The sequence below is a fragment of the Camelus ferus genome, chromosome X (assembly GCF_009834535.1).
Source record: "Camelus ferus isolate YT-003-E chromosome X, BCGSAC_Cfer_1.0, whole genome shotgun sequence".
Lineage (NCBI taxonomy): Eukaryota > Metazoa > Chordata > Mammalia > Artiodactyla > Camelidae > Camelus > Camelus ferus.
The window spans coordinates 91,566,635-91,590,477 of record NC_045732.1 but is presented as its reverse complement, the minus strand read 5'-3'; the positions used below and the strand labels follow the sequence as shown (position 1 = coordinate 91,590,477).

Sequence of the window (23,843 nt, the reverse complement as noted above, 5' to 3'; positions counted from 1 at the left end):
TGGTACTTATTATAGCAGACCTAGCAAACTAATACAATCACCAACCCTCCATTCTTCCAGATTAGAAATCCTAGACTCATTCTGAGTTCTTTCCTTTCTTCATCATCTATATCCAATCTGGCACCAAAGACTTTATTCCTCCCAAATGACTCCTAGCATCTTTAATCTCAGACTCTCTGTTGCCTCTTTTTCTTCTACCATTTTCCCTTAGTTCCTGTTGCCTTCACTACCGCCAACCTTCATCATTTTATATCTGAATTCCTATAAAAGTCTCTGGCTTGTTTCTCTTAATCCAAAAAATATCTCTTAAAATATATAATTCATGTTGCTTTTATCATACAATTGCCATGGTTGAAAGACATGCTTATAGTATCACATTGCCTACTATGCTAAGTCTAAGCTTGGCATTTATAGTCCCTCGTGGTTTAGAACCATCTTGCCCTCTCAGTCTTTTATACTTATCCTTATTTTGTCTATTTATTTTTATCCATCTTTTTATCTTTTATCCATCATCCTTATAGCCATCTTTGAGCCCCGCTCCTTTTCCTCATCCCTCTCTGCATCAAGATGCTTTCTACTTTCTCACCTCTTATCCAAACCTGTTCATCTTTCAAGGCCCTGATCAATTTTCACTGATTGCAACTACTCTGGCCCATGCTAATATCTCTTACCCTTGCTGCATTCTAATCAGTACCTTCCAGGTTAGCACCATATGGTATTTTTTATATTTTATGTATATTTACATATATTACATCTCTATTTCTATCAGCTTATAGGACATAGTGCTTCTTAATTAATTGCTCAAACTCCTAAAGTGGGAATAATTGGAGGTAAGAGGAGAAAAGGAAGGAGACTGGATACCAATGGAAGAGAAAACTTTGGGCTAGAACAATGAAGGGGAACTAGTCTGTCAATATTTTCCAAATGTGCTCCCTGGACCACCAGCATATAAATCATTTAGGATGTCTGATGAAATTCAGATTCCCAAACCCTATTACAGACCTATTGAATTAGACTCTGCAGCCCAGAAATCTGAATTTTTAAAGGTAACCTGATGATTCTTATGTATTATATCAAATCTGAAAACTACCAGTTTAAGTGAAGAAGGCAGAAGATAGATGCTGAAAGGGAACAGTTCTTATGTTTACTGGGTACATGTACTTTCCATCATGGCTAACAATAGAATGAAATAGTTTCATACTATCATGATTTGCTTTGATGTGATTCTCCCTCTTCAACGCATTACTTTGAGCACAGCAGTCCTTTCTTCCATGGCAAGAATATTTCCAGTACTGAATCACAAATATGGGCTAGCAAGTAGCACTCCAAAGAAAGGTAACAGACTGCTAGGCTAGCTTTGACTCTTACTTTCTCTGGGAAGTAAATTTAAACAGAAACATGGCATAGGCACTTAGAATTCAAGTTTGGTAGTATTGAGAGAGAGAAAGAGAGAGAGAGAGAGAAAGAGAGAGAGAAAGACAGAGAGAGAGAGAGAGACAGAGAGAGAGAGAGACAGAGAGAGAGAGAGAAACCTTTGAGATCTAGTTGCTTAAGCTTTTAATTGGAACCAAGCATAACTAAAACATGTAGCTGATTTAGATGAAAACTGAAGACCGGCTCACTGGCTCACACTGAGCAGGATTTCTGCACTTGAGTACTACAGACGCAAGATAACAAAATTAGATACGATCGAGGGGAAGAAAAATGCACAAAAGTCCTTGAATTAAAATGAATTGAAACCTTCTGGGAGAAAAGCTATTTGGTAAGCTCCATTAAGTCTATTGTAGATAGCTTTATTTGACAAAGCAGCATCCTGGCATGTGGAACAGGAAAGAAAATAGCTATAAGATGATCTGTCAGGGAGTTTCCAGTCTCTAAACGAATAAGATTCTGTGCAGTAGCCAATACAGCTTTTAACTCAAAAGAGATACAGAAGCAAAATGCAATTATATAACCCTAGTAAGTGCATTCAATCTGAATCTCCCATACATTCCACCCATTTCCCAATAACTCCTCAAACTCAGCAATTTATCAAGTGGATGCTCAAACGTACACTTACACACATTTCAGGGTAACACTGGATTAACACTACACAATACTGCAGAACCTGAAGTGGAAACAAACCTACAAGTCAAACATTAATCAGCTAAAAAATATCCTGGCTAAACATAAATAATTTGAATAGCTCAATTATTGTTAAACTTTTTTGTTTATTTTAGCTATAAGTTTATAGTAAGTGTTTTCAGTAATTAGTTCACTGTTCTGAACATGTTAACTATTCACTGATTACCAAGGGTTTATTCAATATATATGGAGGTTTATATGTTTAGGGACCTAACATATAGCAAAAAGAGGACATTCAGATGTAACAGTTAACAAGTACTTTTACAAAGTCTGACTTGGTGGTTTTCTTAAGAGTTTTTGTTCTTGGAGTGAAGATTCTGGAATCACTCAAGTGGCTAGAACTGTTGACTTCAATATGAAACTATTAGAACCAATAAATTCTGATTTGCATTATAATCAATCTGTTTTCTGTCTCTGTCTCTGTCTCTCTCTCTCACACAGACATAGAGTGGGGACAGTATACTACTATATCTCCAATGTCTAGCAGAGTGCTTGAAATACAATAATTATTAAATGAAGAATGAATTCACTTAACCATCACAAAATCTTTTTTGATGGTGTTTATAAGGTATTTCTCATAAGTGTGGAAGCTGAGGCTCACTGGGGAAGACGTCCTTCCTATGTCAAGAAAGGCAGAGCTGGGACTAGAACTTAGGTGTTCTAACTTTAGGTCCAGTGTTTTGTCCACCATATCTTACAGACTCCTAAGATTGTCTAGAATGGTTTTCCTGGAAACAATGTCCTCTGGCTGATATTTTAATCCCCTCCGTGGTAATCCCCTCCTCAGATGTTTTGTTATGAAATTGAAGGGTGGTGGGTTATACTGTTCAACAGATTTGCCATATGAATTCCTCTGGGGACCCAGGCTATGGCTACAGGGTGAGACACAGTGAGGTTGTGACTACACTAGGTATGAGCAAAAGCCTTTACCCAGACAACTGTTTGCAGACTCTTGTTTGATTCGTAATAAACCTCCAAGTAACCACAATGGAAGGCAGCAGATGGGTAGATTAATATATTGTAGATATTTCCCCTTAGTTTATAGATTATCTTTTAACTTTGTGATTTTTAAAGAGAAATATTTAATTTTTATGCTGATACATTTATCAAAAATATCATTTATGATTTCTCTCTTTGGAGATTTTCATCTCAAATTACATAACCAACTCTTATATTTTCCAGAATTTCTTTTGCTATGTATATGGTTGTTTTTTACATTTGAATCTTAAATCCATCTCATATTAATTTTGAGGTAAGGTATGAGTGATATAGGGATCTAACTATTTTTCCTAAAAGTTTGGCTAGTTACCTATTTATGCATAGCTCTCTCATAGTTTCTACTGTGGAGCATGTTACTAATAAATCCAACCCAAATATAGAACAATGGTGCCTAAATGTCCAGCACACCTCAGAAAAAGAAGTCCACTTACAGTTAGGTGCTATGATGGAAGAGGGGGCTAAATTAAGACTACAGTAAATCCTGTAGCCACAGGGTTGAAATTCAGCCAATGTGTACTTATATGGCCTCATCAATTGCTTCTAGCTTGTTCCAGTCTGATAGGTCTGTGCCCATAACTTACCTATTGTTAACAGTTTTAAAATGTCATCTCTGCAAGTGGATGTTATTTAAATAAAGTAAAGCAGAATTATCTTTACCTGATTCCTCAGTTTCTTTTGTTTCTGTTGTTTCTTCTATTTCATCATCAGACATCTCCATTTCTTCTTCTCGCCTGATTCCCATTAATTCATCATTATGTATGTTGCGAATTTCCTAAGGTTAAAAGGTATGCTTTTTAAGTGGAAAGCCTTGAAAATTTGAGGAAATAAACAGAATTAAGGATAAGGTAAAGAAGGTTTTCTTTTAAACGTGTAACAAAACTTCAGTATTCTTAAGGCAAAGGGGCATGTTGAGGCTGAGGGGAGTCTCAATAGACAAAGCAGACTTTATGTACTCTGTCCTGCATAAGGCTTTCTTTCCATATCCAGAGATCTGGCAGTCAATGGTTCTTGTATCTCTCCCATTTTAGAAAGTATCTCATTTTAGAAAGTACCATTGGCCATGAAAGACCTCGCACCTCTTACTCATGTGGATTTTTGGACTTTCCTTAAGGTTCTGTCATGTTTGCCTTCCCATGTCAAATCTTCTGATTTTGCTGCTATCCATCCTCTTTCCTCTTCCCTTACAGTCTTACTCAACAGAACTCTTAATCAAACTTTTGCAGGTTTAGGAGTTACACTAACAATGAGGTGTCAGGACTGAACTCTTACCATATCAACCCTTCCATAGATAATAACTATATTCTCTGAACAAAAATGAAACTTAGCTAAACCCCTAACTACTTGATGGCATTGGAGACTGAACAAAAGCAGGAATATTCTGAAGAGGAGCTGACACTTGGAAGGAGGGTTTCAGTTTTAAAGGGCCTTTTAGTCTGAGAACAGACCACAGTTTGCACCTCACAGAGTGGCTAAATTTTTAAGAGAAAACCCACAGCAGTCTTTATATACTAAAGAAATAAAGAAGAGAGTTCAGGGCACTGGAAAGTGAGGAGGAGATCCTAGAAAGTAGATAGCCAAAGAGAGAGGGATCCAAATTCTGTATGTAAGACCCTTTCAAATTTCTGCATGACTCCTGAACCATGAAAGCACAGGGCAGATTCCAAACAACACAGCTAAGGCTGAAAAACTAAACTAAGATTTGAGCTGCCGTCTAAGAGAAACAATTTCCAGCTTAAACTCAATGAAGTAAATTGACCATTAAAACAAAATTAACATTCTTTGAAAGAACATAACAGAATCCAGAGACTTAAAAGCAAAATATTCACAATATGCAGGCAAAGCCCCCAATTAATTAACATACCTCCAAGAACTAGGATGAGATGACCCATTTTCAAGAGAAAAGACAATCAACAGAAACCAGGCTTGAAATGAACCAGAAATGGCAATTAGCAGAATAAGGAGTTAAAGCAGCTATTATTACTATCTCAGTGATGTAATGGAAATATGTTAATAACAAATGAAAAAATAGGGAATCTTAGTAGAGAAATAGAAACCTTCAAGAACAAAATGGAAATTCTAAAACTGAAAAATATGGTATCTGAAATAAAAGTAATTGGATGAGCTTAACAGTAGAATAGAGATGACAAAATAAAGAGAGTGATAAAAAGAGAACAAAACAAATTTACCCAATTGAAGAATAGAGAGAAACTAAAAAACTAAAAATAAATAAATAAATAAAAAAGAATAGAGAGAAACTAACTGGATCACAGAAAGAGAGGAAAGATTAAATGATTCAAAATATTTGAAGGAAAAATAGTTGAAGATTTCTCAAACTTGATGAAATATATTAATCTGTATATTCAAAGAACTCAGTGAACCCCAAGCAAGGTATATGTAAAGAAACATTTTGTCTAGGAACACGGAGTCAAACTGCTGAAAACAAAACATTAAGAGAAACTCTTTAAGTCTTTAGTAAACTAAATTTATTGCGATAATCATTTCACAATATATTTAAGTCAAGTCACTATGCTGTATGCCTTAAAGTTATACAGTGCTGTATGCCAATTATAGCTCAATAAAACTGGGGGATAAAAAGAGATACTCTTAAAAGAAGCCAGAAAAAAAAAAACACATTATATACATGGGAACAACAATTTGAATACTTTGATTTCTTTCAGAAAAAATAAAGGCCAGAAGTCAGGGGAGCAATATCTTTAAAGCACAAGAAGAAACAAAAAAATCTGTTTATTCAGAGTTCTGTATGCAGAGAAAAATTCTTTCAAGAATGAAGATGAGATAAATATATTTTGAGACAAATGTAAATGCAAGTGTTTGTCACCCCAAGACTTGCACTATAAGCAAAGCTGAAGAAAGTTCTTTAGGTTGAAGGGATGTGCTACCAGATGTAAACACAGATCTGCAGGAAGGCATAAAGAACACTGGAAATGATTGAGATCACACAGGAAAAGTCACTTCTTCAAAAAAAAACCAAGCATGAGAACTGTCCGTTTTGGAGAAGCTTGGAGTCATTTAGAGGTCACTTGATGCCTGTCAGAGGCTCCTCAGAACTGAGCTGAGAATTCTTTGCCTTGGTTAGCCCCAATTGGGTCATCATACAGGAAACGTCCAATGCTGTCTGGAGAAAATTGCCCCCATTTAGGGAGATTATAAATATTTCAAATGGATTTCTTAATAATTAATGCTACAGGTAATCACTATCTCAGCTAATCCTCTCCTTTTTTTTAATTCCTTTTATCAGGAAAAATAATAATTTCTATATCAAGTTAAATGAATATAAATAAAAGTCCCTATTTTAAAAAGTAAGGTATTCAGTGTTATCACTGATAGTTGAGAAGTAATGGAAAAATAGAAGAACTAGAAAATAGAAATACTAACATAGCATCCCTCATGTGCTGCAGGGACATTACTTAAAATAGAAGAAAATAATGACTTGCTTGAGAAAAATGAACTTTAAAGGGCTGTGTCAAGAGAGAGATTTGCTATGTCTTATTCAAACTCACTGCACAGAGAACAATAAAGGAATTGGTCATTTCTAAGAATTCATTCTATCTCAGGAGTCTGGATTTCAGTTATCAAAGAGCTGTTACTGGAAAGGTGATCATAATGAGATTTGACACTGGCAAGTTCAACTATTGTACAACTTACTTCATCAGGAAAAGTCAGAGCTCTCCTAGTTGCATAACAAAAATATAGACTGTCAGAAGGTATAAGCCGAGACCAACTCTCAATTCACAATGTCGTCTAACTCTGGGAAAGTTATTATGTTTCTTAGAAGAGTAAACTGTGTTCCTTCTAGGGAAATGTCCCAGGGCAGGAAGATCTAAATGATAGCTAAGACATGTCCTGTAGCTGCTTAGCATCCACAAAGCATTTTTCTGCTTCCAGCTCTGCAAGAAAGCGTAATCTCTTGTTAGAAGTATAAAATGTTCAATAACTAAGTGATACAGCTTATCTAGAGGTCTTTCACGTCTTCAAAAAATCCCTAGAAAAATAACAGACCCATGGGCAAATTTTACCTCAATGCCTCAAAATACTTGAGGAACAAGAGTTACCAGTTCCTTTAGCTGATAATGAAATGAGGGTAAGAAAAACTAGAGAAGCTTGCTCTAAGTTATTCAGTCATACAAGCAAAGTGGCAGAGCTTTGAGCTCTCTTATCACTAGACAATCCTTCTTAGCTACAAAGAAACTAAGGCCCATATCACTAGACAATCACTAGATAATCCTTCTTAGCTACAAAGAAACTAAGGCCCATATCATTACTTTTCTATAAATACCAATACTAAGTCACACAAATGGGAGAGAAGGCCAAGAGAACAACAGACATTATAGGGGTACCATATTACAATAAACTTAGGAAGAGCATTCAGTAAATGACACTACTCTTAAGTAAAGCAAGTGAGATTTTAATGCTTTGAAAACCTTGCCATTAAAGCACTTAATATCTAAGATGCCTATTTTCTATATTCTCTGGTGGATCATAAAAGCTCTGCTTTGGGAATCAAACCCTAACAAATACCCTCAGAGTGAAGGGCTAAAAGGTAACATTTACCTAAGGAAGGCACTCTATCTAGCTTGTACAGAGGAGCAGGCAGCAAAAGGACTCTGAGCCACCGAAGTGCAGGCAGCAAGAGAAATAGCTGCCTCCCAGATTTGCCCCTTTTCCCATCCTGACAGTTGGATCCAGTGCTGGAACCAAAATAGTGGCAATGGCATGCAAAAATGTTTTCCAGACATGTTCATTTGTAAATCTCTACCTGAAATTAACTGGCTCACATCACTGATAAAGTACATTGAAAAAGGTAAGCTAGCCCTCCTAAAGTTTCCATACCACTCTGTCACCCACAGTAGACCTGTTATATTTTTCATTTGAACAGTGACCGGTTAGTAATTCCTGAAAACGAATAATACTGGCTTTCAGTCTGTTCTAGCGGTAACTTTTTCTGAAGCTTAGAACTTCACATACTGCTCCATAATGGAGGACAAAGCATTTTCAACACAGAGTAAAACTGAAACCTTAGACAGAGGAAAATGCATGAAAAGAATCATCTTTGTACCAGCTGACATTTTTGATTTATCATAAAGTAAGCAAATCATAAATCATGGCACATTAATTATCTAACTATATAGTTTCCAAAAATTTATGTGGACTTAAATTTATCTTACTCATGTTTTATGATAGGAACATGATTATAAGAAAAGCAAAGTTTTTTATGAATTGTGTAATAAAATTGTACTTATCCAGACTTTAAATATTAACAGGATACTTGGTGAGGAAGGGGTCAGATCAAGGAACGGAAAGGAGCAGAGGGTAGGGAGATAGCTTCTACACTAACATAGAAATTTGATTCTGAGATACCATTCAAGCTAATGAAGCAAAGCACAAACACAGGCTCTTAATCAACGTCTACTGTATGCCACATAATGGAAATACAAATTAGGTTGATCCAAATTGTGTTAGTATGTGTTTTGATGGCTGAAAGCCAACAGCTAGGGTTAGTGCAAATGGGTCCTAAAACAAGGGTATGCAGATGATGCAAACATCTATCTGCGAACAGTTCTTCAGAGTTTGGAATGATAGGCCTGGAAATCTAGAGAGAAAGTTATTTTAGCAATCACAGTATTTCATTTTATGAAAATGTTGGTATATAACCATGTCCCTTTCCTCTAGCTTAATGGTATAAAATCTCACGTTAGGGAGAATGTGAGGGAGAATCTTCTAGTGCCTACTGCTATGGCTCTAGTTTCTACATATCATCCAAGGTGTAACTTGTAATCTAGGCCAAGGTCTTAGTAAGAGAAACACACAAGTTTTAAATAAGTCTGTAGAAAAAGAGTTCCCACAGCACACAGAACTGTCAGTAAAGTCAATATAGATGCAAACTTTTAGTAAAGGGAGGGACTTCAGCCTTCTCTTATTTTATTACCCTTTCCAGTTGTATCAGCAGGAGCCTCACACACGTATAGATCAGGAAAGTAAACCAATAAAAAAGACTCATTAGCAAATTGGTCTGCCTGGCATATACTACCACTGTGAGTGCCTAAGCTCCCTGAAAGGTGGAGACTTTTTCTTCTTACTCCATAACTTCTCTCTCACCAGAATAAGATGGTGTTGAATGGTCGTAGGAGGATGACAGCGAGACAAGGAACAGGTTCTTTGTGACATGAGGATGTCACCAGCTGGCTTATACCCTGAGGCAACTGGTAGAAAAAGTTCAATATCAAACACTTCTACCTTGATGAAACCCCTAACTTAAGAGTTGTAGCTCTGATGCCTAGATCAAGGAAAAGCCAGTTGTGTGAATTAGGTCACTGAGATGTCTGATTCTCAGTGGGGTGCTAAGAGGCAGTCTCAGTTTAAGAGGAAAGTTTTGTCACTTTCTACAGGATACCTCCTTTTAGTCCTCAGAGTTGCCTGTCATCAAGCAAAAGTATGATGATGTAAAAAAAAATGTGTTTTTGAAAAAGCCATGCTTTAAAGAGGAACCAATATAAAGTAGAAGAAATCATTTAGGTTTAGGAAATACAATATCAGAGGAAGGTTATGAGCTATTTTCCATTCTTAGTAGCTTTACTTATAAAGATTGAGGTATTCAGGGTAGAACTTCACTTAGTCCAATCCAACAGGCAGGAAGCATTTTTCTAAGTTTCTACAAAGTCTACAAGGCACATCACAAGACACGTAGCAAGTCATGCTGGTCTTGTGCTTTAGCCTCATCATTCTGCCCAGGAAGCTCTGCTACAATATTGGGCGATAGGGTGTATAGCACTCATGTCTCCACAGGCCCAGAGACTTGTCCAGCTCACTGGCATAGCTATCTTTACTGAGGAGGTAATGAAACTCAAGTAAATACCCACCAGATAGGTAGGCTTGATATAACTACAGAGAGCCTTGATGAATAATATTAATGGAGAATATTCTCTTGCAAAGTCATTTCCGAAATGCTTGTGGCCTAGACAAGTCAGTGTTCCAATCAGAGGCTCCCCTCCTCCTATGAAAAAGGCAATTTTGTACTGGCAGGGCTTTCTATAATGGGAGGTGGGGTTGGGACAGTTCAGACAGCCTCTCCCACTCCCTAAAAGGGATACATGTGTACATGTATTGGAGGAAAGGTAGAGACTAATACTGCTTTTTTGCAATTGGAAGTCATACTGAGCGTTTTTCTCTTAACTTTTATTCTGAATTATTCAAGCTAAACTAAAGATTTCGGAAATTTTAAATTTAGGGTGCTAAACTCCACTCCTCCCCTTGCTCCCTAAGGGCAAAGACCATCTCATCCTGCATTGCCTGTCATAATACCTGAGACAGAGAATGTGCTCAGTAAACGTCTGAATTGAAATGTTGACTTTTGTTTATTGGGCTCAACAACGTGAGGTAGCCCTAGCATTTGTGAATCATTTTGTGCTACAGTAAGATAATACCTCCCTTTTTGGATCCTAATTCTTTCTTTCTTTTTTTTTTAGCAATTAAAAACATTACTGCCTTTTTATGACTCTACCCATCCATTGGGCTGATATCTTCAGGGATTTCTCCCCAGTTAACTCCCAGATCCCTTTGCTGAGCCAGAACTGAAGGCTCAGAGACTTATCAGTTTATGTGAACAGGGGCTGGCTTATTTTCCTCTAAATGCTTTTTATGGTTTTCAAATTGTTACCACACTATCTATGTCATGTGTTCTCATGAAGGACAGAAGGAATAGATTATTATCTTCATTTTACAGGTTACGGAACTGACGTTCACAAAGATTAAATGACTCACTCATTTACAAAAGCAGTTTGTACCAGAGCTCAGAGTGAGAAGAGTTTCCAGTCCTGAACTGACCACTTACTAGCTGTGTAATTTTGTGTACATCACTTAATATTTCTGTGTCTCAGTTTCGTTACATGTGTAACACGGACATTATACCTACTTATTATTCCTTATGGAGTTGTTAATGATAAACTGAAGTAATACTATTTATCATTTATATAGCATTTACATTTTCAAACGGTCTACATATCTCTCATCTCATTTAATCCAGGTGAAGAAATAGAGATTAGAAAGGCTGACTAACTTGCTCAAAGTCATGCAGCTACACACTTGTCAGAGCTGAGATTTGGATTTATGTTGACTCCAAGTCCAGGGTTCTTTCCACTACACTACAGCTGTTGGGAGGCTCATGTAGGTGAAATAACCTATGTGAAAATGTTTTGTAATATGTAAATACCTTACAAATGCTATTTAAATGTTGAGGAATACGACAACCTGGGTTGATAAATATAACAAGATTGCTACCAGACTGGCAAAGTGGACTCAGAAACGAAGTTGAAAAATTTGCTGCATATACAGATTGAAAGTGTCAGACAATACTATAGAGCTACAGTCAACAAGACAGCATGGTATTGGTACAAAAACAGACATATAGACCAGTGGAACAGAATAGAGAGCCCAGAAATGAACTCACAAACTTTTGGTCAACTCATCTTCGACAAAGGAGGCAAGAATATACAATGGAATAAAGACAGTCTCTTCCGCAAATGGTGTTGGGAAAACTGGACAGCAGCATGTAAAACAATGAAGCTAGAACACTCCCTTACACCATATACAAAAATCAACTCAAAATGGATCAAAGACTTAAACATAAGACAAGATACAATAAACCTCCTAGAGGAAAACATAGGCAAAACCTTATCTGACATACATCTCAAAAAGTTTCTCCTAGAAGAAATAAAAGCAAGAATAAACAAATGGGACCTAATGAAACTTACAAGCTTCTGCACAGCAAAGGAAACCATAAGTAAAACAAAAAGACAACCTACGGAATGGGAGAAAATTTTTGCAAATGAAGCCGACAAAGGCTTGATCTCCAGAATATAAAAGCAGCTCATACGACTTAATAAGAAACAACCAAACAACCCAATCCAAAAATGGGCAGAAGACCTAAACAAGCAATTCTCCAAGGAAGAAATACAAATGATCAATAGGCACATGAAAAAAGGCTCAATATCACTAATTATCAGAGAAATGCAAATCAAAACTACAATGAGGTATCACCTCTCACCAGTCAGAATGGCCATCATTCAAAAATCCACAAATGACAAATGCTGGAGAGGCTGTGGAGAAAGGGGAACCCTCCTACACTGCAGGTGGGAATGCAGTTTGGTGCAGCCACTGTGGAAAGCAGTGTGGAGATTCCTCAAAAGACTAGGAATAGACTTACCATATGACCCAGGAATCCCACTCCTGGGCATATATCCAGAAGGACCCCTACTTCAAAAAGACACATGCACCCCAATGTTCATAGCAGCACTATTTACAATAGCCAAGACATGGAAACAGCCTAAATGTCCATCAACAGATGACTGGATAAAGAAGTGGTGGTATATTTATACAATGGAATACTACTCAGCCATAAAAACTGATAACATAACACCATTTGCAGCAACATGGATGCTCCTGGAGAATGTCATTCTAAGTGAAGTAAGCCAGAAAGAGAAAGAAAAATACCATATGAGATTGCTCATATGTGGAATCTAAAAAACAAAAACAAAAACAGACAAACAAACAAAAAAACAAAGCATAAATACAGGACAGAAATAGACTCATAGACATAGAATATAGACTTGTGGTTGCCAGGGGGGCGGAGGGTGGGAAGGGATAGACTGGGATTTCAAAATTGTAGAATAGATAAACAAGATTATACTGTATAGCACAGGGAAATATACACAAAATCTTATGGTAGCTCACATAGAAAAACATGTGACAATGAATGTGTATATGTCCATGTATAACTGAAAAATTGTGCTGAACACTGGAATTTGACACAATATTGTAAAATGATTATAATTCAATAAAAAATGTTAAATAAAAAAGAAAGTGTCAGGGCTGGCTGGGTAAGGAAACTACCCAAAGGAACAGAAGAACTTGAGGCATCTGTTACACCATTCCAAAGGCAGAGCACTGTAAACAAACCTCCTATTTTGGTTTTTAATCTTGGATTCTGAATCCCAACCTAATTGCATCAGATATATTCGAATGTTATGCTAAAAATGTCATTTGAGCACAAGCAGAAAGGTGTGTGTCAATCTTATTTTGAAATCAGAGTCCTCTGTTACCTTTAAAGCCACCACCTAAAAGATGGCTTGAGCAGGTTTGATAAAAGAAGCTCAGAAATTTCAATGCTCCAATGTAACACCAGGCAGCTTTGAGCCTCAACTGTCAAGATGCTCTAATAAATGTAAGACAGCCCTAATATTACTAAGACTAAACACACAGGTCAGTAATTATTGTTGTTCCCAAGAAGCTAGTTTAGAGAAGTAAACTCGTAATTATCGCAGCTACATTTTCACTACTAAGATTTCCATCCAGCAGAATGTGTTCAAGACAACACGTGCACATTTGTTACCCTTTTGGCAGCAGGTGGTCTGGACACAGTGCCAGGTTATAGAACATGTCTTAGTGTTTCATTAGGGCCTTGTTGTGGCCATGGGGAAATTGGCACTATTTAATTCTAGGTAAACTCCAAATCAATAATTTGTTAAAGAAAGAAACTGTCCCCCTGAGGGGCTACCAGGGTAAAAAGTTACCAACCTCAGCTTGTTTGCACCAAACGCTGATGTTTTTACGCTGGGCTTTTGTGAAGTGGTCCCATGCCTTTTGTTTGGAGGCGGAATGGTACACAGCTACTATCTGCTCAACTGCAGCGTCAGAACAGCAATTGAATCAGCCAGAGATTCATCCAGGGATGGCAAAAAAAAGAGGAGAAAAGAAATAAGAGAAGTGTCAGGCTTGTTGTGTCTCCTTCTATGACACTATTAGACTATGGCTGTGCTCAGAAAAGGCTGTGTTGGGGTACCATGATTTTAAACGGGACTCAAAGGCAGAGATATCAATATACAGAAAGAAAAGGGAAGTCCGGAAGGTTTGGGGTGAAATGGTGACCAAAGTTTTAATACAGGCACTCTGTATTCATTCAGGCAGGAGAGGCAGGTGTCATGGTGAATATGAGTTAGTACTACTGACCCTGTACAGCATGACAGCAAGTGGCGAACTATACCAGCTCCTTTTGACCACTGGTGTCTTTCATAGACTAGCCCTACAGAATGAGCCAGGATGCTTCACGTCAACAGAATTGTCCTTTTACTATTCTGAGGTATGTTTAACCAGAAAGCATCAAATCAAAACCTAAGATGGATGAGATCTATTTTAAGTCTACCTAGATAGGCTCGGTGACTGGAGAAATACAAGTGTATTTCTGGGTGTTCATGGTAAGAAAATTCCGAAGTGTTATTTCTTTATTTACAGCCCCATTTGTCCCCTGTCTACTTATGATTTAAGGATTTATATTCCCAGGATTTTTGCTGCTCTCTTTTTCTATTTATTCTGAAGTCCTAAAAACATATGCTTTCTCCTCCTGGATTCTATGCCCATAGAAACTTTCAAAATAAAAATGGAAAAATGAAATAACTCCTCCTTAATCCCAATTACGTATTAGTCAAGTATGGGAAGTCAAGTATGGGAAGTCAAGTATGGGAAGAGTGGGCCATAATTGTTTAAAAGCAAAATCATAAAACTGTACCCTTATTCTTAATGTGAATACAGTTTCTTTCTCAAAAGATAAGAGGACATAGTTTTACAATGTGGTGAACTAAAACCATTATTTGAGCATTTTTCTAATCTGTCTCATTTAAGAGACCTTGGATAGGTTTGGAGTGGTACTACTCTTCGAAAATGGCCACTTCAGTGGCTTCCCATTCCATACCAGTGTCTATGGACATCCAGAAAAGGAAATGTGGAAGAAAGAAAACCAAAAACAAAAAGTAGAAGTAGCAACTTTAGCTTTTACTCAATTACCTTGGGAAATAGAATCACATTTCTCACTAAAATGGAGTACCTAAAAAGCATATTATGCAATAATAATGATTCAAATCTGAAGCAAAGAAGCTTAGACATCCTGATGCTACATACTTAAGAAAAGTTTTAGAGGAGGTAATTAGGTTTATTTATTTATTTTATTTATATTTTTAATGGAGGTACTGGGGATTGAATGCAGGACCTTGTGTTTGCTAAGCACGCATTCTACCACTGAGCTATACTCTCCCCCAACCCCGGCCCTGTTGTACATTCTAACTACAGCAGTGTATCTTGAATTTTCCACTGAGGCTGGGGGCTGCTCATAACTGACTTTGAGAACAAGCAAAAGTAAAAGCGCAGGATAGTGGTCTAAGTTGCAGTGTTGGTAAGGAGCTGAAGTAGATATACCAGAGAAAATGAACATAGGAGGTGCCCACATGAGACATGAAAATGGAACTTGGGCATTTGGCAATATTAGAGCACAAGGCAGTGATGAAGAGGGCATTGCTCCTTGACACAGGATGGGTCTGGAGGCCTGGCTCTTGTGTAGAGACAGTGGTGACTAAGTGAAGTGCCCTCTCACCCTTCCAGCAGAACTGTGACTTCCACTCACATTGAATGAGAATTCCAGAAAGAGCCTGCTTGAACTTCTCCTTTGCTTCTTCCATGTCTTTCTCGTGAGTAGCTTTCTCATTCACCAGGCGGCGGACGTGGCTGTTGGCTGACTGGATCATGGAGTAGAAGTTGTTGGCGCTGCGACGGTTCACCTCTCCTCGTTCAATCCAGGTGAGCAAGGTCTGTACAGCTTCTGAGAATTTGGAATCATCTTAAAAAAAAGAGAATTTAGTTTTAGAATCATCAAAAGTAACCAAATCTTGAACTCTTTTCCTAACATGCTGGCAAGGAGGTCGCCCTAGCTTTTTGGCAATGGTTGTAAAATGAATTGCTGAGGGTGAGGAACCATGCATGCACACGTGTGTGCACACAGGAAGCAGGTAGGCAGGTAGACTGAAAAAATGAAAGACTCAAAAAGTAGTCAGGTTGGTTGTAGTCTAAGAAAATTTGCAGAAAAAGATTGTTTCTTCTTTTTTTAAACAAATTTTTCTTTACTGATACAGTTTTCCCATATTGCAGATTTCTTAACCTCTGATTGTACATGTGTGCATTGTGTAATGTATGAATTAGTGATGAAAGAACTTCAGAATTCTACAATCTTATTTTTAATGAGGAAAAGTAACCTTGAGTCTTGAGTTTAGCTTGAATTTGACAGTAACTTTATCCTGGATCCATGGAATTACAATGTTGGAAGGAGCCTTAAGAAAAAGTTAAATGTCAATTCTTTAGGTATAAACATTTACATTTTTGACCTTTTGTAACATCACTCCTGCATTCAATACACAGCCCCAGGCTTTCCACACAGTCCCAGTCACAATCTATTTTGATGTAATTCATTCTATTTCTACATTTCTCCACATCCTGTTTCTCTTGCCTGAGGAGACTTCCTTGTAGATTTCTACAGCTAGTTAGGAGTTATTCTCTGATGCTGAAATCGTAGCACAACTGTTCCAAAACTTCTGGTTCAGCTTTCTGAGATAGCCACTTATATATCTGCTGTTATAGACTCCTGAGAGGGAGAGTCCATTAGCATCCCATCGAAGGCCCATTGTAGGGCTCCACATCCCTCTCTAGTCAGAAACCTTTATGTCCAGTGGAAACATCTCTCACTGTAATTTGAACTTGCCTCTTGCCTTTTTTTAGTGCGGACATATAATGAGAGGTCAGCCTCACCATTATAGCAGATTTTCACTTTACTATTTTCATACAGTCTTTACATTGATACTCACTTAAAAATTGTTATTCACGTCTGGTTCATTTATTGATGCTCACTTTTTGCTTAAGGTCCACACAATCAGAAAATTTATTAAAAAAAATCAAACCAACTTGTTTGGTGTCATGTGAACAAGTAAGTCTTGGACCTGGCATCTTACCAATGCTTTCAGCCTTTCCAGCTTTGCAAAATCTACCATTATTTCTGTGTCTCTATTTTGGACTCTGTGTTTTCTGCTTTTCTCTTACATGAAAACAAAATCAGTCCAAACAAAGAATTTCTTAAATGTGTGAATCCCTTAGGCTATATGGTGTAAACAAGTTTGGCGAATGAGAACTATTTGCGAAGTGGAATTAGCAGCATCTTGCTGAGTCTAGAGCACAAGAAGCAGGGAGAATTCATACCTTTAGAACTGGGTTGGTGTCATCAATAAGATCAATGGGACACCAGCATTCTTTCAATAAAATCAACCATACTCAGAGAATGAAAAAAACTGGATTTGAGCTACTAACACAGGAGACCAGGCGGGGCAATTAAGGTTAAATTAGTAAAATGGTTCTGAGAGTCAAGCAAGGGGAACAGGAATTAAAACTTAAAGGGAAAGAAGTCTGATTTAGCAATGTCTGAAAGTCTCTGTTGGTACTATGTGAAATAAGTTGGCCATTTTGTGATTAAACTAGTCCTCTTTTAGTTGGTGGTAGCTAAGTCTTTGAGTAATCTACGAAGAATGTACACTGCAACTACTCTGGCCCTCCACTTTCTCATCTATAAAATGGGATTTTATCATAGTTTTGCAGGGTCACATCAAGTTTTATCATTCTGATTTATTCTGATTTAGCATTCAGAACTAACTTGCTATCCACAACAAAAGTTGGTGGTGGTGGGGTGGCGCTTACAAGTCCCAAGTTATAGATCACAGCTGATCTGATGTGTTAAAGTGGGAAAAACTTGTTTCTTCCTAGTTATATGATGTATGGTGAGAAAAAGTGTCATCAATTGAGACAGTGAAGGATCAGAGACATAGGTAGGAGGGACAAATTTTTTGTTTCTTAAATTACTAGGTACACCTCTATCTGCAAGGCTTCAACACAAGAACTGCTAAGAATCTACCAGTGGGAAATTCAAGGATAACTGCCAACAATACAAATATATTTATTAAATTTCCCCCCCAAAAAGGAGTTCTTCTAATCACAAAGCTCGAATGTTTTGTATACCTTTTAGTTTTTCAGCAACAACGCTGCATTCATGATCTGAATAGTGGACCACTGGGGGTGGGGATGGTGGGCGCAACCTTTCTTCTTCCATCCTTCTACGGTGGCGCTCCTCTCTTGCTAGCATACGCTGTTTGCATTCCCACTCGTACAGGTCATCTCGAGCCTGTGCAAAATCAACGTGGAGCCGGCCTGTGTCCTTTTTGTCAGTGCTAGAGCCCAGGCGAATTCGGTAACCTAAGTGCGTAAGAGGGAGAGAGAAGAGTAAAAGAGCAGCCCAGTGAGTGAGTAGTGGTACCTACCTTTCCAAGTTCCATGCTTCAGATGTGGTTGCAGTAGTTTCAAATGACCACATAACCCCAAATTCTCTCCCCACTACTGACAAGGTGAACCATCAAAACACTTGGATTAGAGTCTCATCTTGGATAATAGTGTATTATTCTATGGTTTGGGTCAGTCTTCTTTGTTGGAGTTCCATACCTCCATCTGCCGCCTTACCTCTGGCACAGGGAGGCTCTATGGATAACGGTATCAAGAATAAGCTTTATATGGTGCCATAGGCTGGGAAGAATAGAAAAGTTGGCCTCAAACTGTGGTGTCTTTGGATAACTTCAGGAGTGTCATTCAAATCACCACTTAGAATTTTGATAAAATGTAAATGTATCAGCTAGACATTTCAACCCCCAAATTGCTTCCTAAATGTATCTGGTGACTCTGAACCATTTTTGGGGGGGCAGAAACAGATATGATGCGGAGTGGTATGTGATCCAGGTGACATAATTTGAGATCCTTAAAAACAGAGGTAGTGTGCTTGTAGTATAGTGGTATAGGACTAGGATTTAAAAATCCAGGATTCAAGCCCACCTTTTGTGCCAGCTATAGTACCCAAGTTAAATTTTTCAACAACAACCAAAAAAAATTAAGTTTTTAATTAACTTTTTAAGTTTTAAAAGCTGAGCTAGCTGCTTCCACACACATTTTAAAGACATTAGATATTAGGCAATGAAGATAAAAATTACTAAGAGACAAAAAACAAATGAAGTGACCCCTATGATTTCCCCATCTTATTGCTTGGAGTTTCCAGGCCTTAGCACAGGGAGGGGAACTCAGGCAAAGCCTGGTGATCCCCCTGAGTTGAGGAGATTGAACTGGGAATCCAGGGAGACTGCGGAATACAGAGTTTGTATGGCACAGTACTGGAAAGAAGAAAGCTACACAGGGAAAGAACTTCAGAGATCTGCAGAGGGCCATCCTCTATTATGAAGCTGATGTCTATGTGTGTGTATGGAAACTACCTGAGCATTAGAGGTAACAATCCCTGGAGTTCACATAGGACTGAAAATAGTTCCTTTTCACATTAGCCAGAGGAGAAAATCTAATAATTCACAGAGTATTGGATAGAGTAATCAGAAGAGTTTTGCCTTAGTGATGGAAAATTAGCCCTAGTTGGATTAAATTGGCCCCGCTGTGGTTCTGCTGAACAAAACTTATAAAAAACAAGACCTAAAAAGATAAAAATTTTTTCAAGTTACTTAACTATATCCTAGAGCAAAGCTCAAGAATACTTGTAGGAATGAAAAATATTTGTCACATTCACAATGTCTGGTATCCAATAAAAAATTACCCAATATGCAAAGATACATGGAAATCATAATAAAGATAAAAATCAATCAACAAAACAGACCTAGAAGTGAGACACATAATCTAATTAATACATAAGGACATAAAAACAACTATTATAATTGGGTTTCATATGCTTAAGAAGCTAGAGAAAAGACTGAATATATTAAGTAGAAACACAAAAAACATTAAAAAAAAGAATGAAAGTCAATCTTTTAGAGATTTAAACTACAATGTCTGAGTTGAAAAAAATCACTGGACAGGGCCAACCACAAATTAGACATTGCAGAAGAAAAGATTAATGAACTTGAAGGCATAACAATCAAAACAATTCAAATTAAAATACAGAAAGAAAAAAAACTGAAAAAAAATGAACAGAGTACCAGTGAGCTGTGGGATAACTTCAAGGGACCATATATATGCCTAATTGGAGCCCTGATTGCAGACAGGGCAGGGAACAGAAAAAAATATTTGAAGAAATAAGGGAGGAAAAATTTCCAAATTTGAGGAAAACTCAGAGACCTAAGAATTTCAATGAATCCCACGTACAGGAAACATGAAGAAAATTACACCAAGGCACATCATAAATTTCTCAACACCAGCAATAAAGAGACTATCTTAAAAGCTGCCATAGACAAAAGACACACTTTATGTACAGAGAAACCAAAAAGATAAGGATAACATCATATTTCTTGGAAACAATGCAAACAAGAAGATAGAGAAAGAGGAAGAATACATTTCATAAGCAACCTTTGCTAGGGCTTACAGTTTACAATGCACTTCCACACCCACTCATCTAATTTGATCATCTGAGCCATCAGAAGAATGGAGCTATTAATGATTACCTTGACTACTCTCTCAGGATTGAGGAGAGAATCAAATGAGAGGACAATATGGAACCTTTGCATAAACACACACAAGATACTATGAAGCTACGAGGTGGTGCACTGTGCATAATGCCAGCTCCCAAAGATGGTCAAGCTTCAGTAGAAAAAAAATGATTATTTCCACATTCCTATCTCCTTTTCTAAGGGGTTTTTGTTTGTTTTAACCTCTTTCTTTTACAATATGGGAGAACAGCCATCCAATTCAGGATATTTCTAGCACCTGTAAACTTCCAGGGAGCAGGTTCAAATTTAAAGGGAAAAATTAGTTGTTTTCACATCACTGACTGCAATCTCCTTTCCTTTGGCAGCTATGAGAATGTTTCCAGGAGGAGGCTGTTACCAGAGAGCTGATTTCAATGACGTTTAGATGGATGCCTTCTAAGCAGCATGTCGTCTTTTATAGGGCTTTTCAAGACCTTTAAGTTCGTATTAAAATAGTCTATTGTGGAATTCTCTGTTATCATTGCTAAGGGTTATTAAACCTTCAGTAGTTATATTTTACAGCACTTACCAAATGTAAAAAGAGTATTCTTCATCTGCCTTCTCCTCCCCTTTCCCATGTACAGCCTACTTTTTCAAACACTCATTACCTTTTCTTTGGCCTATTGCAACAGGTGTCTAACTGACCTCCTCTCCTCTTATCCATTTTTATACAGGGCTGTCAGATTAATCTTTCAGAAACAGTCATTTTCCTTGTTCAAAAATTTCTTCAACAATTCCCTATTATCTGAGGAGTAAAGACTCAACTGTTAAGCCTTTCAAACTGTGCTGACAACCTATGTCTTCCCTCCTTCTTTCATGTCTACTCAGTACACAAACCATTACTCATTGTTTCCTTGAATGTTCTTCAAAACTTACCACCCGTGTATCTTTGCTCATATTGTATATATGCCCCATTGTCCACATTCAAATGCTTTCTCTTTGCCAAAGACTTGCTCCAAATGCTACCTTTTTTGATACCCCTAGTCAGGAGCCAGAAATTTTCAGTCTCTCTCTGTTTCACTCCTCCTCCCTCTGTATCCTCTGAACTTTCATAACACTTTACTCATACTTCTTGTACAGCACATGTAACTTTCAATGCCATTATTACTAGCACTGAGTGTGTCTTATCAGTGTCTTGAACAATGCCTGGTACTCAGTGTTTCTTTAATAAATGATGACTGCATACTAACCCTAAGTTCATTAAGGGGCAGAACTAGGTTTTACTCATTTTCTACTCTGTACAACATTTAGCACAATAGTTTATACAAAGGAGATGTCCAACAAGCATCTGTTACATGAATGAAGATTCTGTCACCATAAAATGTCTAGCACTTGGACCCAATTCTTCCAAACTAGTAGCCCTTAGGAAAGGAAATAGCTAACTGTTCTATGTCTTTCCAATTACTCTGTCTTATGCCTTCAGGCTTATTTATCCACTGCTCCATAAAGAACAATAACAATTCAAAATAAGCAAAGGATCAGCCATGAAACTTTATCTTGAAACCACCCTAAAAAGCAAAGGGCTTTACTTCATAATATTTAACAGAAATCATTCCAATTATAATTCCTTGCCTCGGTCTCCCAAAATTTGAACTTTTACCATAAACAAGAAACTTTATGCAGAGTAATTTTTACTGTCTCCACTCCAACTACCATAGTATATAAGCCACCATCACTCTAGGTTAGACCAATGCTATGATTAGCTAACTAAACACCAGTGACCATACTTGCCCATACCCTTCAGTACATCTTTACCCAGAAATGATATTTCTAAAATGTATATCAGATCATGTCACTTTACTTCTTAAAATCCTCCAATGACTTCCCATTATATCCATAATAATAAACTCATCACTAAAGGCATATCTCAGAGACATTGTGGGTTCAGTTCCACACCACCAAAATAAAGTGAATATTGCAATAAAGCAAATCACACCGGTTTTTTTTTTTTTGGTTTCCCAGTGCATATAAAGTTATGTTTACAGTGTACTGTAGTCTATGAAGTGTGCAATAGCATTGTGTCTAAAAAATTAACCACCTTAGTTAAAAATACTTTCTTGCTAAAAAATGCTAACCACCATCTGAGCCTTCAGTGACTTATAATCTTTTTGCTGGTGGAGGGTCTAGCCTTAATGTTGATGGCTGCTGACTGATCAGGGTGGTGGTTGCTGAAGGTTGGGGTGGCTGTGGCAATTTCTTAAAATTTGAAGACAACAATAAAGTTTGCTGTATCAATTGATTCATCCTTTGATGAATGATTTCTCTGTAGCATGCAACATGATTTGATAACGTTTTACTTATAGAACTTCTTTCAAAATTGGAGTGAATCCTCTTAAACTCTGCTGTTGCCATAACAACTAAATTTATATAATATTCTAAATCCTTTGTTGTCATTTCAACAATCTTCATAGTATCTTTACCAGGAGTAGCTTCCATCTCAAGAAACCATATTCTCTGCTCATCTGTAAGAAGCAACTTCTCAACCGTTAGAGCTTTATAATGAGATTGCATCAATTCAGTCACATCTTCAGGCTCCACTTCTCATTCTAGTTCTGTTGTTATTTCCACCACATCTGCAGTTACTTCTTCCACCAAAGTCTTCAAAGTCATCCATGAGGGTTAAAATAAACTTCTTCCAAACTCCTATTAATGTTGATATTTTGAACTCTTCCCATGAACCACTAATGTTCTTAATGGCATCTAAAATGGTAAATCCTTTCCAGGTTTTCAATTGACGTTCCCCAGATCCATCAGAAGAATCACTATCTATGGCAGTTACAACTTTATGAACTGTATTTCTTAAATAATAAGACTTGAAAGTTGAAATGGCTCCTTGACCCATGGGCTGCAGAAAGAATGTTGTGCTAGCAGGTACGAAAATAACATTAATCTCATTGTCCATCTCTATCAGAGCTCTTGAGTGACCAGGTGTACTGTCAATGAGCAATGATATTTTGAAAAGAATCTTTTTTTCTGAGTAGTAGGCCTCAGAAGTGGGCTTAAATATTCAGTAAACCATGTTGTAAACAGATGTTGTGTCATCTAGGCTTTGTTGTTCCATTTATAGAGCACAGGCAGAGTAGATTTAGCATAATTCTTAAGGGCCCTAGGATTTTTGGAATGGTAAATGAGCATTGCTTTCAACTGAAAGTCACCAGCTGCGTTAGCTCCTAACAAAAGAGGCTGCCTGTCCTTTGAAGCTTTGAGGCCAGGCACTGACTTCTCCAATCTAGCTATAAAAGTCCTAGATGGCATCTTCTTTCAATAGAAGGCTGTTTCATCTACAATGAAAATCTGTTGTGTAGTGTAGCCATCTTCATTAATGATTTTTAGCTATAT

General features: G+C 37.4%; 1 protein-coding gene across 13 annotated transcripts in view; it reads right to left on the bottom strand.

The window, feature by feature from the left end:
- ENOX2 (ecto-NOX disulfide-thiol exchanger 2) overlaps positions 1-23,843 on the bottom strand; it is a 247,505-nt gene that overhangs the window by 21,173 nt on the left and 202,489 nt on the right. For all 13 annotated transcript variants that reach the window (XM_032475880.1, XM_032475872.1, XM_032475873.1 and 10 more), the window contains 4 exons: positions 18,019-18,252; positions 15,590-15,802; positions 13,714-13,820; positions 3,781-3,895 (listed from right to left, as the gene is read on the bottom strand). In XM_032475880.1, coding sequence (XP_032331771.1) covers positions 3,781-3,895; positions 13,714-13,820; positions 15,590-15,802; positions 18,019-18,252 — 669 coding nt within the window. The remainder of the gene's footprint in view (positions 1-3,780; positions 3,896-13,713; positions 13,821-15,589; positions 15,803-18,018; positions 18,253-23,843) is intronic.